Source organism: Artemia franciscana, chromosome 11, assembly GCF_032884065.1.
Source record: "Artemia franciscana chromosome 11, ASM3288406v1, whole genome shotgun sequence".
NCBI classification, from domain to species: domain Eukaryota; kingdom Metazoa; phylum Arthropoda; class Branchiopoda; order Anostraca; family Artemiidae; genus Artemia; species Artemia franciscana.
In genome coordinates, this window is record NC_088873.1 from 28,379,241 (window position 1) to 28,394,908 (window position 15,668).

The window sequence follows — 15,668 nt, forward strand, 5'->3', positions numbered from 1 at the left end:
TTACCTTAATTGTATTCTAAGGGACCAGAAATAGCCTAGGTGAAGTTTTTCCGGTTACTTCATTGATCTATACTACCTTATCGTGCCATTGGTTATGGCTAATATTTCTGCATCTAAAGCAACCTTATCCCAAAATTGCTGGCGGTCCTGACGTAAGCTGGTCTAAATACAAAACGAAAAAAAATAGTTACGTTAACACATAATGATTTTCTTACTTGATAATTTTGACACGTGTTATGCCTGTCGTGTCACCTCAACTAGCTTTACAGGTTTCTCCGAGACACAATTTATCTCAGCTTTGCAGAAGCCTAGCCGATAGCTTCAGCAGCTACCTTTTGAGTGGTTTCCTGTAATTGTTTCCATAAGATGGTGGGATCTTCATCACAGTCTGACAGGCTTCCGAACTGGTTCTGTAGCTTCAGGCAGAAGTCTCCTTTCACAGATTGAGTTTTTCAGTTTTTTCAATTCTAACTTTAATTTTCAGGGCTCTCTCTTCCTCATGCTCAGCCTTAGGAATAGCTTTGTACCTACAGGCTTATGATCACTTCCAGATTTAGGTCTCAAGCACGCTTCTCTGTAAGGTCAAGAATCTATGTCTGAGGAGAACCAATGCTGACTGATTAATGTATTGTCAGTCTGTTTAGCTGTGGAGCCATCGTTTGGACGACAGGTTATCTTTTCATAGGGCTCTGAGCAGGAACATAGTGAAGATAATGGTAGGGTCATGAGATTTTGTGAACCGGAGTAGTCTTTGACCAATGGATGACCGCTAGCCTTAAGTGAACGGACTGTTAATATCACGAACATTGGGGTCTGCTGGGCCAAAAACCGGAGTTACAATCACCTGCTTAAATCAGAAAGTCATATTCGGGGCATCTTGCATTGTAATCCTCAGATCATTGAAAGAGCCCTTATGAGTATCCGTTGCCACTTTCGTTGGTGCGTAGATAGCAATGATAGAGATGTTGGATGGTCTTCCCTTAAGTCGTAGTCTGTTAATTCAGAAGTGTGTTAAATCCCATGCAAGAAGTGGTCTTTGTGCATGGAAGTCAATCTAGACCCAATGGCTGTCAGATCCATCACATGCAACAGAGTTGAGAAATAAGTACAAGATTTTTGGAATCAAGAACTGCTATGGTTTTTTCCAACACTACTTTCCGTCTTAGGTTTGACAGTCAAAAAAAGTAAGCTTGATTGCTTAGTAGCAATTCGTTTCCATAGCCGTCACTAGCCTTCTTGATTTTCGCTTTATGAATCTCATAGCCCAGCTATAGACTGGAAATTCATTCTTCTGTAAATTTACTTCACAGAAAAATCTCTCTCACTTTTCGATCTCACCACTTTTTAGGTAGCGGGATCGCGTCGCTTTTAACTTGGGACGTCATAGCAGGCACGCCAATTCAAGGAGCAGCTAAATCCTGCCACAGCTGTCCTCCTTTAGAATATATTCCAGCTATGATGTTTTGCTTCCCAATAAAATTTAACTCGTTGCTGGGAAGGTTTTTAGCTCTCGGTCTAACTCGTGTCCATATACCAGTGGGCCCTGGTGATTGTAAACCAGAGGGGACTCTTTCCTCCTCCATTTGTATTTATGACCCCTGAGTGGGGTACCCCAGATTCTATTATAGGCCCCCGGGGACTTGGTCCCCCGCCCCAATTGTTTGTGCCTCCTATTCAATGGCAGTACCCTACATATTGGTAGAATGTTTCCCTATCTGCAAACTGGTGACACGCTGAGTGACCTGGGAGAGGCTTCTACTGATTAGGAGTGTCTGTTATATAGGAAACTGCCATTTGAATGGAAATTTAATTTTCAGGCTTAACTGTGGGATTCTGAAAGCTGTTATATGTTCTACATGAATCACTTTCCAGAAAAGAAATCAAGTAACCAGTTAATATTTAGTCAAACAGTTCGTGGTAATGAACTGTAGTAAGGAGCGACCCGGCTCAATAGTAACCAAAACTCTAAGAAAATGGAATTTTGATACCAATAGCTACATCAAAAGAATTGCACTTTAATACTGATTTTAAATATATAAGTTTCATCGAGTTTACTTATACCCATCAAAAGTTAGGATGCTGAGAAAATTGGCCTTATTTTAGAAAATAGGGGAAAACACCCCCTAAAAGTTACAAAAATCACACCATCACATTTGTCGAAAATCACACCATCACATTCAGAGTATCAGAGAACTATACTGTAGAACGTTCAAGCTCCTATCTACAAAAATGTGCAATTTTGAATTTTTTGCCAGAAGGTAGATCACGGATGCGTGTTTTTTTTCCCAGGGGTGATCGTATTGATCCAGTGGTCCTAGAATGTAGCGAGAGGGTTCATTCTAACGGGTATGAAATATTCTAAAGCCCTTTTTGAGTGAACAAATAAAAATGGAGGGCACCTTGGGCCCCTCTCACGCCAATTTTTTCCCAAAGTCACCGATTCAAAATTCTAAGATAGCCATTTAATTCAGCATAGTTTAAAACCTTATAACTATGTCTTTGGGGACGACTTACTCTCCCACAGTTCTCGTGGGAGGGGCTGCGAATTACAAACTTTGATCAGAGCTTGTATATAGTAATGGTTATTACGTTTTCAGGGGGATGTTTTTGGTTGGGGGGGGGTGGGTTGTTGAGAAGAGGGAGATATGTTAGAGTAACTTTTCTGTGGAGGAATTTGTCATGGAGGAAGAAGATTTCCATGAAGGGAACGCAGGATTTTCTAGCATTATTAAAAAAACAATGAAAAAAATAAATTGAAGAATTTTTTTCAACTGAAAGTAAGGACCAGCATTAAAACTTAAAACGTACAGAAATTATTACACTTATGACGGGTTCACCTCCTCCTAATACCTCGCTCTTAACGCTAAAGTATTTTTAGTAATTTCAACTATTTATTCTACTGCCTTTGTGATTCAACGGTCATTCATAAGGAATTGGGACAATTAAGCTTTAGTGGAAAGAGCGAGGTACTGACGAGGGAGTAAGCCCCCTCATATACGTAAAACATACAAATATACAAATACAGAAGTTCGTTGCGTAAGCTAATTCGTAAGTTACGTATGTCTTTTACTAATAAAAACGTTCGTAAAAAATTAAAAGTTCCAGTTGCCTTTTTAAGTAGCCAAAAAACTGAGGAGGCAACTAGGCCTCTTTCCCCACACTTTTTTTCTCAAAGTCATTCGATCAAACTATAAGAAAGCCATTTAGCAAAAAAAAGCAAATTTCGTTTTAATATTATCTGCGGAGAGCCAAATTCAAAACATGCATTAGTTCAAAAAACATTCAGAAATTAAATAAAAAAAACAAGTTTTTTTAATTAAAAGTAAGGAGCGACATAGAAACTTAAAACGAACAGAAATTACTTCGTATATGAAAGGGGCTGCTCCCTCCCCAACGCCCCGCTCTTTACGCTAAAGGTTTTTACTGTTTTAAAAAGCAGAGTTGAGTGAAAGTGTCAAACTTTAGCGTAAAGAGCGGGGTTTTCTCGCCTTCATATACGAAGTAATTTCTGTTCGTTTTAAGTTTTAATCTCGCTCCTTACTTTTAGTTCAAAAAAAACTTGTTTTTATTCAATCAAACAGTTCGTGGTAACGAACTGTAGTAAGGAGCGACCCGGCTCAATAGTAACCAAAACTCTAAAAATGGAATTTTGATACCAATACCTACATCAAAAGAATCGCATTTTAATGCTGATTTTAAATATATAAGTTTCATCAAGTTAAGTCTTACCCATCAAAAGTTACGAGCCTGAAAAAATTTGCGTTATTTTAGAAAATAGGGGGAAACGCCCCCTGGAAGTCATAGAATCTTAACGAAAATCACACCATCAGATTCAGCGTATCAGAGAACCCTACTATAGAAGTTTCAAGCTCCTATCTAGAGAAATGTGGAATTTTGTATTTTTTGCCAGAAGGCAGATCCCGGATGCGTGTTTATTTGTTTTTTTGTTTTTTTTTCCCCAGGGGTGATCGTATCGACCCAGTTGTCCTAGAATGTTGCAAGAGGGCTCATTCTAACGGAAATGAAAAGTTCTAGTGCCCTTTTTAAGTGACCAAAAAAATTGGAGGGCACCTAGGCCCCCTCCCACGCTAATTATTTTACCAAATTCAACGGATCAAAATTCTGAGATAGCCATTTTATTCAGCGTAGTCGAAAAACCTTATAACTATGTCTTTGGGGACGACTTACTCCCCCACAGTCCCCATGGGAGGGGCAACAATTAACAAACTTTGACCAATGCTTACATATAGTAATGGTTATTGGGAAGTGTACAGGCGTTTTCAGGAGGATTTTTTTGGTTGGGGGAGGGGTTGAGAAGAGGGGGATATGCTGGGGGAACTTTCCATCGATAATTTGTCATGGGGGAAGAAAATCTCCATGAAGGGAGCGCAGGATTTACTAGCATTATTTAAAAACACAATGAAAAAATAAATATAAAAAAGTTCTTTCAGCTGGAAGTAAGGAACAGCATTAAAACTTAAAACAAACAGAAATTATTACCCATTTGAGGGGCTCACCTCCTCCTAATACCTCGCTCTTTATGTTAAAGTATTTTTAGTAATTTCAACTATTTATTCTACGGCTTTTGTGATTCTGGGGTCATTCTTAATGAATTGGGACAAAATTTAAGCTTTAGTGTAAAGAGCGAGGATCTGACAAGGGGGCAAACCCTCTCATATGTGTAATAAAAATATGAGAATACAAAAGTTCTTTACGTAAGCTAATTTATAAGTTACGTAAATCTTTTACAAATAAAAATATTCGTAAAAAATTAAAAGTTCTAGTTGCCTTTTTAATTGACCAAAAAATCGGAGGGCAACTAGGCTTCCTCCCCTGCTCTTTTTTTCTCAAAATCATTCGATCAAAATTATGAGAAAGCCATTTAGCCAAAAAAAAAAAATGCAAATTTTGTCTTAATTATTCCTCTTCAGAGAGCCAAAATCAAAACATGCATTGATTCAAAAACGTTCAGAAATTAAATAAAAAAATCAGTTTTTTTAACTGAAAGTAAGGAGCGACATTAAAACTTAAAACGAACAGAAATTACTTCGTATATGAAAGAGGCTGCTTCCTCATCAACGCCCCGCTCTTTACGCTAAAGTTTGACTCTGTCTCTCAATTCTTCTTTTTAAAACAGTAAAAACTTTAGCGTAAAGAGCGGGGCGTTGATGAGGAAGCAGCCTCTTTCATATACGAAGTAATTTCTGTTCGTTTTAAGTTTTAATGTCGCTCCTTACTTTCAGTTAAAAAAATTTGTTTTTTTTATTTAATTGTCACTAAGAGATGAAAGTAGAACAACTTTTAACTTGGATCGCTTCAGATAACAAACTGGATCAATTTTTTGCATTTAAGTGTAGGTATTTTAAACCATTTTTTATTTTATTTTACAAGTGCCCAAGTATTATCATAAGAATAGGGTAAAAAAAAACTTTCAAGAAAACTGCTAGTTTTCATAGAATTAATTTCTTCCAACATTTTACAATTAATGTTTTTCCGTGTGTAAGTGGGATACCAAAATCTTTCCCCTGGTAGTGTCCCTTGGAAGATTTTCTCCGCTAAACTTTCCCCCATACGATTTCCCCTTCATTAAATTCATCCACACATACTATTACCCCCCTGGTATATTTGTTATTATTTTTTCTGCTCAAGTCATACTCTGCTCTCTACTATTATTAAAAACTTAGTTGTTGTTTTTTTTTTTAATCTTAAAATAAGATCAAGAACAGGAAAAATGAGAAAACTTACTGACTACAGCAGCAACATATGGAAAAACAGGCGATGGAGGCACATCTGGAGAGGCAGGGCTAGGTGTAGAATCGAGGTTACTTCCTAAAAAAATAATGTAAAAACAATCAGACTCTTTATCATATATACACCTCTAGTCCCTTTGTATTTTTGCTGATGAAAATCGAAGCTTAAATGAATCATAAACATATAATTTGACCTTTGTCAATAAAAATTTTGACCACAGATACACCGAGTCAGGGCTTAGTTCTTTTTGGACTGAGTCACGAAAACTTCGTACCCTGGACCTAGCTTGACTTTGAATTTAGTTTTGACATGGCGTGTTTTCATTGAGTCAAGAATTAAGTCGTTTTTTTAAAAAATTGAGCCTTAGTCATTTACACGCTTTATTTTGGTATACACCTGGAATTGGAGCTAATGACAAGTAAAGATGTTAAGAAATAATTCTAACTGCATAATATGCAGAATAATTGTAGTTAACCTATTTTGACAGTAATTCCAACGTTCTTTACCCCCCCCCCTCCCTAATGTGCAAATATGGAGCTAAAATTATATATTTCCTATATGTATTTCCGTTTTTGGTTTGTGTCACAGTCGATTAAAACCAAGGGTACAGGGGTTGAAACAAGAATAATTCATGGCAAAATTCATGGTATATATGTGATTTGGGCGATATATTTGCATATTTTACTAGAACTTTAAATTTCTGTTTGAATAAGTCTTCTCTTGCAATCTGCAAAAAAATAGTTCGATAAACCATGCCTGGGGAAAAAAACAAACAAACAAATGAACACATTTGTTTCATTTGTCAAGGAGGAAAAGAAATACAGAGCTATGCATTCAGGTTTGAGACATTTGCAATAAGTTTTAGTATCTCCTAGCGTGCATAAAGAGAAAGTTATCTGTGAGAGAAACCAGTTTCTGATTACAGTAACTAATTTTGTCCTCTAGGCAGTAGAAATCCGAAAATGCCATTTCACTACACATGTTGCATACCCTTTTATTATAAAGATTAACAAAATTTTAGATTTTGGATTCAAAATAGCTGCAAGTTTTTGGGTTTGTGGATCTTTCGAGATCCACAAACCCAATTTCCTATTGAAAATTATTCTATCGAAAATTGTTTTCGATAGAATATCGAAAACAAAAACGGCAAACTCTTAGAGAAAAAAATTTATCAAAATTATAACTATAAAACTAAAAACTTTTGAGACTTGAACTTTAAAAATTATCTGAAATAGAGGGAAGGAAAGGCTGGCTGTAGTGTAGAAAGTTCAAGCCCCTGAATTCCAAAAATGTAAATTCCCCAAAAGACATGCTAGAGGGCTCCTGTAGGTCTAGAAATCTCAAAAACAGAATTTAAGCTGTTATAAAAAGTCAGCTGCATTTCTGTAGCTGAACTCGAGGCAGCCCTCAACACACTGCCAGAAGAAGCCCTGAAAGTGGGACTACACATTATCTGGCAGACAACAAAAATAATGATCATCGATCCGGCAGGTAATTCTGCCAACTCACCAGCACTCAACGTATTAGGTCACATTGTTGAAGTTGTCAAGTCTTTTACTTACCTTGGATCTGCTGTCCCGGATAACAGCTCAATTGAAATGGAAGTCCAGTCACACATCCCTAAGCCCACGTCTATTATGGCTAGTTTATGCCGTTCCATTCGGTCATGCCAAAAATCAGCCAAAAAACAAAACTGCAGATTTACAACACCACTGTAACGCAAGTCCTTCTCCATGGTACCAAAACTTGGCCAGTTCCTGGTTCTGTTCGTGTCGCCATAGATGAGGCACAAATTAACTTCTTAAGACAAATTGAAGGGATCAAGTGATCCCTTCGATTCGTCTGAAACACCCGACTGCTAACACTAGCGGATCACCCACGACTCTCGTCAGCTCGCCGTAAGAACCCTACGGTGGCTTAGCCACTTAATTTGTATGCCAGCAGAAGCACCCACCAGCACACTTTTCCATTTTGGTCCCCTTGAACTTGGCTGGAAGCGCTCCCGCGGAAGACCCCTGTTCAGTAGAAGGGACAGCCTCACTCAGTACCTCTTCATGATTGGTAGTGATCTCCAGGTAAAAGTCACGCTTGCACAAGACCGTTGGGAATGGAGGCAAAGAGTCATGTCTATATCTACGGTGGACCAACAGCAGGAGCCTTAAGTTGAGTCTTATCTGTTTTAGGTTAAATTAAAAAGTGGAGAGCCATATAATTCAACAATAGAGCACATATGGATGTATTAGAGAAAAACAAAAAATGTAGGAATAAAAATGTTGTAGTTTCTTCAGTAGCCTAGATTTCTTGCCAGACTTTTACTAGTTAAACTTAAGCAAAAAAAAATATATTCGAAATTAAACAATTAACGAGACAAAAACTATACAAATAAACTATACTTCAATTTAATCCAAAAGATATTTTCATTTTATTTATTTTATTTGGACTAAACTTCTTTAATACAGCTGGGCAACGTATTCAACAACCGCTAAACCAAAATGTCGTAACGAAATTTCACCTCTTTGGCTGTGGGGTATTTCTGAGAACTAAATTATTTTTGGATGAGGTTGTTGGATATAAATGATACTCCTTAGCCATATGAACAATATTAATTTACCTTGGTCTAGGCTGTGCTAATGAATATATGCACTATTAAAAAAAAACAACTCGTGACTTGGATCATAGGTATCTTTCGTAAAATATTGCCTGATGGATTAGATCACACTTCGAGTATTTATTTTATATCTACGTAGTTATTTCATCAATAAGTATACCCAAATACTTGAAATTAGTTACCCTTTCAATCTCTACAGTTTTAATTGAAAGTATTTTTTTTTAATGTTGTAAATTTTGTTTTCATAATATTTATTGATATATAATTCATTCACGAATAGCTATACAGTTGTGCCGATGGGGTTTCCATTGTAGCAAAGGAACCATCTACCGTATACGACTTGAACAGAATAGCTGTGTCATCAGCATACTTTATTAATATGCAATTACATAAACATTAGTTTTTTTTCAGAACCGTATATCAGAAGAAGTATTAACCCTAGGATAGAACTTTGGAGAACACCGCATTTTATCTTTCTACCTGATGATGCCACGGGCCTGACATCTACAATCTATATTTTATTTTCCAGTTTAAATTTTATCCATATCACCACCCAAACGGTGAAGTTCATTTATTCAATTTTTAAAATTAATACTTAAAGATCCACAGAAGAGCTTAACTCTTTCTCTCAACTCTACTTTTTAAAACAGTAAAAAAATTTAGCGTAAAGAGCGGGGCGTTGATGAGGAAGCAGTCCCTTTCATGTACGAAGTAATTTCTGTTCGTTTTAAGTTTTAATGTCGCTCCTCACTTTCAGTTAAAAAAATCGTTTTTTTATTTAATTTCTGAACGTTTTTGAATCCATGCATGTTTTGATTTTGGCTCTCCGCAGAGGAATAATTGAAACGAAATTTGCATATTTATTTTTTGGCTAAATTGCTTTCTCATAGTTTTCATCGAATGATGTTGAGAAAAAAATGAACGAGAGAGGAAGCCTAGTTGCCCTCCGATTTTTTTGTTACTTACAAAAAAAGGCAAGTAGAACTTCTTATTATTTACGAATGTTTTTATTAGTAAAAGATATACGTAACTTATAAATTAGCTTACGTAACTAGCTTTTGTTTTCTCATGTTTTTATTACATATATGAGGGAGTTCACCCCCTCGTCAGTACCTCGCTTTTTTCACTAAAGCTTAAATTTTGTTTCAATTCATTAAGAATGACCCCTGAATCACAAAAGACGTAGAATAAATAGCTGAAATTACTAAAAATACTTTAGCGTAAAGAGTGAGGTATTAGGATGAGGCGAGACCCTCATATGCGTAATAGTTTCTGTTCTTTTTAAGTTTTAATGCTGCTCCTTTTTTCCAGTTGAAAAAACTTTTTCATATTTATTTTTTCATTGTTTTTTTTTTAGAAATGCTAGAAAATCCTGAGCTTCATTCATGGCAATTTTCTTCCACCATGACAAATTCCTCCATAGAAAGTTTACCCAACATATCTCCTACTCTTAACCCCTCTCCCTAACCAAAAAATTCCCCTGCAAAAGTCTAAATACTTCCCAAGAACCATTACTATATGTAAGCACTGGTCAAAGTTTGTAACTTGTAGCCCCTCCCACGGGGATTGTGGAGGAGTAAGTCGTCCCCCAAGACATAATTATAAGGTTTTTCGACTACAATGGACAAAACAGCTATCTCAGAATTTTGATCCGTTGACTTTGGGAAAATAATTAAAGTGGGAGGGGGCCTAGGTGCCCTCCAATTTTGACGGTCACTGAAAAAGTGCACTAGAACCTTTTATTTCCATTGGAATGAGTCTTCTTGCAACATTCTAGGACCACTGGGTCGATACAATCAACCCTGGGAAAAAAAGAACAACAAAACAAACAAGTGCAAGTTTAAGACTTGTCTTCTGGCAAAAAATAAAAAATTCCACATTTTTGTAGATGGGAGCTTGAAACTTCTACAATAGGGTTCTCTGATAAGCTGAATCTGATGGTGTTATTTTGTTAAGATTCTATGACTTTTAGGTGGTGTATCCCCCTATTTTCTAAAATACGGCAAATTTTCTCAGGCTTGTAACTTTTGATGGGTAAGACTAAACTTGATGAAACTTATATATTTAGAATTAGAATTAAAATTCGATCCTTTTGATGTAGCTATTGGTATCAAAATTCCATTTTTTAGAGTTTTGGTTACTGTTCATCCGGGTCGCTCCTTACTACAGTTCGTCACCACGAACTGTTTGATAGTAATGTTATTAATTTTTGGGTTAAAGTTTTATTTTACTAGTTTAAATTTTACAGTGATGATATGCATGATGAGCATGATAGCATGTTGATAAAAGATGTTTAATTTTATAATTTTCTCAAACAGTTCACGACTTTTCATTGACATTTCCAGACCTACAGAGAGCCTTCTCTACGACCTTTTGAACCGCAAAACAAGTCTGTTCTTTCTTGTATCTTACATCCTATTCCTGTTTTGTCTATAGCTTACTAACAATGTCTCAACGGTTTTTATACACTGGAGTGACACAATAATGATGCAAATCTAAATATACATTTTCTTTAAGCAATTTCAGTTTTTCTTTGGTAGTTTTTAGACCTAAGGAGGGACTTCACAATCAGCCAATTTCAAGGATTCTAGTTCTCACTATATTGCGTTGGAGCATAAGTGGCACCTCTCACAATTACAATGTACTATAGAGAAGGTTTTCAAAGATGTCATTTATGATATTTTCAACCTGGTAGAATGCTTTTACAAAAAAAGACCTCCCAAACATTCTAATATAGAGAACTCAAAAGAACCACGATGGACTAATTTTATTTCACCTAAAGAGAGTGAAAACCAGCTGATAATAAACAGAGGTTTATCCATTTTCCCCATTCGCTTCAATAGTCTTAGTATGATGTGTGAAGTTTAAACAAGCAAAGAAATGAATCTCTTCACCAGTATTCAAAAATCTAATATATATATATATATATATATATATATATATATATATATATATATATATATATATATATATATATATATATATATATATATATATATATATATATATATGTATATATGTATATATGTATATATATATATATATATATATATATATATATATATATATATATATATATATATATATATATATATATATATATATATATATATATATATATATATATATATATATATATATGATAGAGCCAACCTCTGGAGACAATAGTAAATTTATAAGAAATGGTCCACCAAATATGATTTAACATGATGTTATACAGTTTGTTGAAGAATATCACCCCACCCCAGATAAGAAAAATTGATATTATAGCAAGTTTGTCTTCATACAGTACTGAATATGATGGTATAAAGTTTATAAAGGGGTATCATCCCCCCCCCAACACCTGAAGAAATTGAATTTACAGGAAGTGTGTCATCAAATGTGAGTGAACCAGATACTGTCTTCATTGGGAAAATTTTTCCATATTTCAAACAGAAATTCCTCCCATATTACCAATACATGACTATTTTCACTTAATGGACCAGTAAAATCTTTTTTTACTGTGTTTAATGTAATTTTTTACTTTATTCAATAAAATTTTTTACTACCTCAACAATATTTGTTTTTCTTTTAAAAGTAATATATTCCCGAGTGAATTCTTCTTGTTTATTCACTTTTCATACCCCCTCTAACTCTAAGAGATGGAAATACAATTTTCCGAGATTCCATCTGGAAGTGAAATTCCTCGTATGGAGGCATATCAAAAAAGAGATTGCACCTGCTGGATAGCCAAAAAAGTCCGGAAATGACGTACCAAAAAAGAATGGCATCTGCTGAAAAGCAATTTCTCATCGGAAATAACCAAAGGGTTTCTACTAGCCTAAAAGAAACTATTTACAAAATGGAAATTTCTCATTCACTTTCTTTTTATTGGAGCACTTCATTGGAAAATTCAAATTTTGTTTAAAGGAATCGGGCTTAAGGGGGCGATAAGGGGGGGGGCCTTTGCATTTAAGTTAAACCTATGAATCTTACAAAAATACACAAACATCAAATAAAATAAACAGGCCTTTCAAAGTGAAAATGAAGAGTAATATTAAAGCTTATAATGAACTAAAATTATTTTACGTCGGGAGGGGGACTTCTATTCTTAACCCCACACTCTTTACTTTGAAGTTTGATTTTTTGTTTTAAATACAAGGGCTTTTGAACTGAAATAAGAAACAATCTCAAACCCCTATAAAACTTTAGCACGAAGAGGTTAAAGAGCTTAGGATTGAGACAGGGACAGCCCTCTTATTTAGGGAATAATTTCTCCTTATTTAAATTTTTGATTTTGAACTTTATTTTCACTTGAAAAAATATCAGTATTATTTTTAAATTCAATAATGACAAAGGCGGCAAGATAACCAAAACTCTATCTTCAAATCGAATATGCAAGGTAAGTTAGTACGACAGCTTTAAACATCTAAATTTGACAACTGTGCTAGATTGAACTTTAGCACGTTGACTTTGAACTTTAGCACGAAGAGGTTAAAGAGCTTAGGATTGAGACAGGGAGGGAGACTTCTATTCTTATCCCCACACTCTTTACTTTGAAGTTAGATTTTTTGTTTTAAATACAAGGGCTTTTGAACTGAAATAAGAAATAATCTCAAACCCCAATAAAACTTTAGCACGAAGAGGTTAAAGAGCTTAGGATTGAGTCAGGGACAGCCCTCTTATTTAGGGAATAATTTCTCCTTATTTAAAGTTTTGATTTTGAACTTTATTTTCACTTGAAAAAAGGTCAGTATCAAACAGTTCGTGGTAACGAACTGTAGTAAGGAGCGATCCGGCTCAATAGTAACCAAAACTCTAAAAAATTGAATTTTGATATCAATAGCTACATCAAAAGAATCGCATTTTAATGCTGATTTTAAATATATAAGTTTCATCAAGTTTAGTCTTACCCATCAAGAGTTACGAGCCTGAGAAAATTTGCCTTATTTAGGAAAATAGGGGGAAACACCCCCTAAAAGTCGTAGGATCTTAACAAAAATGACACCATCAGATTCAACGTCTCAGAGAACCCTACTGTAGAAGTTTCAAGCTCCTATCTATAAAAATGTGGAATTTTGTATTTTTTGTCAGAAGACAAATCACGGGTGCGTGTTTATTTGTTTGTTTTTTTTTTGTTTTTTTTTTCCCAGGGGTCATCGTATCGACCAAGTGGTCCTAGAATGTCGCAATAGGGCTCATTCTAACGGAAATGAAAAGTTCTAGTGCCCTTTTTAAGTGACCAAAAAAATTGGAGGGCATCTAGGCCCCCTCCCACGCTCATTTTTTCCTAAAGTCAACGGATCAAAATTTTGAGATAGCCATTTTGTTCAACATAGTAAAAAACCATAAAAACTATGTCTTTGGGATGACTTAATCCCCCACAGTCCCTGGGGGAGGGGCTACAATTTACAAAATTTGACCAGTGCTTACATATAGTAATGGTTATTGGGAAGTGTGTAGGCGTTTTCAGTAGGATTGTTTGGTTGAGGGAGGGGTTGAGAATAGGGGGATAGGCTGGGGGAGCTTTCCATGGAGGAATTTGTCATGGTAGAAGAAAATTCCCATGAAGGGAGTGCAGGATTTACTAGTATTATTAAAAAAAAACAATGAAAAAAGAAATATGAAAAAGTTTTTTCAGCTGGAAGTAAAGAGCAGCATTAAAACTTAAAACGAACGAAAATTATTACCCATATGAGGAGCTCACCTCCTCCTAATACCCCGATCTTTACGCTAAAGTATTTTTAGTAATTTCAACTATTTATTTTACGGCTTTGGTGATTCAGGGGTCATTCTTAATGAATTGGGACAAAATCTAAGCTTTAGTGTAAAGAGCGAGGTACTGACGAGGGGGCGAACCCCCTCATATATGTAACAAACACATGAGAATACAAAACTTCTTTACGTAAGCAAATTTATAAGTTACGTATATCTTTTACTAAAAAAAGATTCGTAAAAAATTAAAAGTTCTAGTTGCCTTTATCTTAATTAACAAAAAAATCAGAGGACAACTAGGCTTCCTCCCCCGCTCTTTTTTCTGAAAATCATTCAATCAAAATTATGAGAAAGTCATTTAGCAAAAAAAAAATAATGAATATGCAAATTTCGTTTTAATTATTCCTCTGCGGAGAGCCAAAATCAAAACATGCATTGATTGAAAAACGTTCAGAAATTAAATAAAAAAAAAACAAGTTTTTTTTAACTGAAAGTAAGGAGCAAAATTAAAACTTAAAACGAACAGAAATTACTTCGTATATGAAAGGGGCTGCTTCCTCACCAACGTTCCGCTCTTTACGCTAAAGTTTTTTACTGTTTTAAAAAGAAGAGTTGAAAGAAAGAGTCAAACTTTAGCGTCAAGAGCGGGATGTTGGTGAGGAAGTAGCCCCTTTCATATACGAAGTAATTTCTGTTCGTTTTAAGTTTTAATTTTGCTGCTTAATTTCAGTTAAAAAAAAACTTGTTTTTTTTTATTTAATTATTTTTAAATTCAATAATGACAAAGGAGGCAAGATAACCAAAATTCTATCTTCAAATCGAATATGCAAGGCAAGTTAGTACGACAGCTTTAAACATCTATATTTGACAACTGTGCTAGATTTGAAATGAAAGTAACAATTAAATTTTTTTATATCACCTGCAAACTTCCCACAAGTCTCTGAAAATATTTGGACTGTAACTTTATTTCAAGCGTTTAATGAGGATTGCTTTGACCACAATCTTGTTTTATCATCCTCTCTCTTCACTTTACGTGGATCAATGAACACTTTTCTCTCTTTCAATACTTACACTCTTAAAAAGAATAAACAAAAAAAACAAGTTTTTTAAAATGAAAGTAAGGAGCGACATTAAAACTTAGAACGAACAGAAATTACTCCGTATATGAAAGGGGCTTTTCCTCCTCGACGCCCCGCTCTGTACGCTAAAGTTTAACTCTTTCTCTTAAGTCTACCTTTCAAAACAGTAAAAAAAACTATAGCATAAAGAGCGGGGCGTTGAGGAGGAAAAGCCCCTTTCATATACGGAGTAATTTCTGTTCGTTTTAAGTTTTAATTTCGCTCCTTACTTTCATTTAAAAAAACTTGTTTTTTTGTTTAATTTCTGGACGTTTTTGAATTGATGCATAATTTGATCTTGGCTCTCCGCACATAAATAATTAAAACGAAATTTGCATATTAACTTTTTGGGGCTGAATGGCTTTTTCGTAGTTTTAATCGGAAGATTTTGAGAAAAAAGGAGCGTGGGAGGAGGCCTAGTTGCCCTCCAGTTTTTAATTACTTATAAAGGCAACTATAACTTATAATTTCTTACGAACGTTTTCATAAGTAAAAAA

At 35.0% G+C, this 15,668-nt stretch overlaps 1 protein-coding gene and 1 long non-coding RNA gene across 9 annotated transcripts in view; one reads left to right on the forward strand and one right to left on the reverse strand.

Moving 5' to 3' along the window:
• Positions 1-15,668, reverse strand: part of LOC136033052 (uncharacterized) — a 342,211-nt gene that overhangs the window by 132,979 nt on the left and 193,564 nt on the right. For all 8 annotated transcript variants that reach the window (XR_010618844.1, XR_010618843.1, XM_065713633.1 and 5 more), the window contains one exon: positions 5,746-5,829. Coding sequence is in view for 6 of the 8 variants with exons in the window: in XM_065713633.1 (XP_065569705.1) it covers positions 5,746-5,829 (84 nt within the window). In the remaining 2 variants the exon portion in view is untranslated. The remainder of the gene's footprint in view (positions 1-5,745; positions 5,830-15,668) is intronic.
• LOC136033055 (uncharacterized) overlaps positions 1-15,668 on the forward strand; it is a 142,130-nt gene that overhangs the window by 117,259 nt on the left and 9,203 nt on the right. The window lies entirely within an intron of this gene.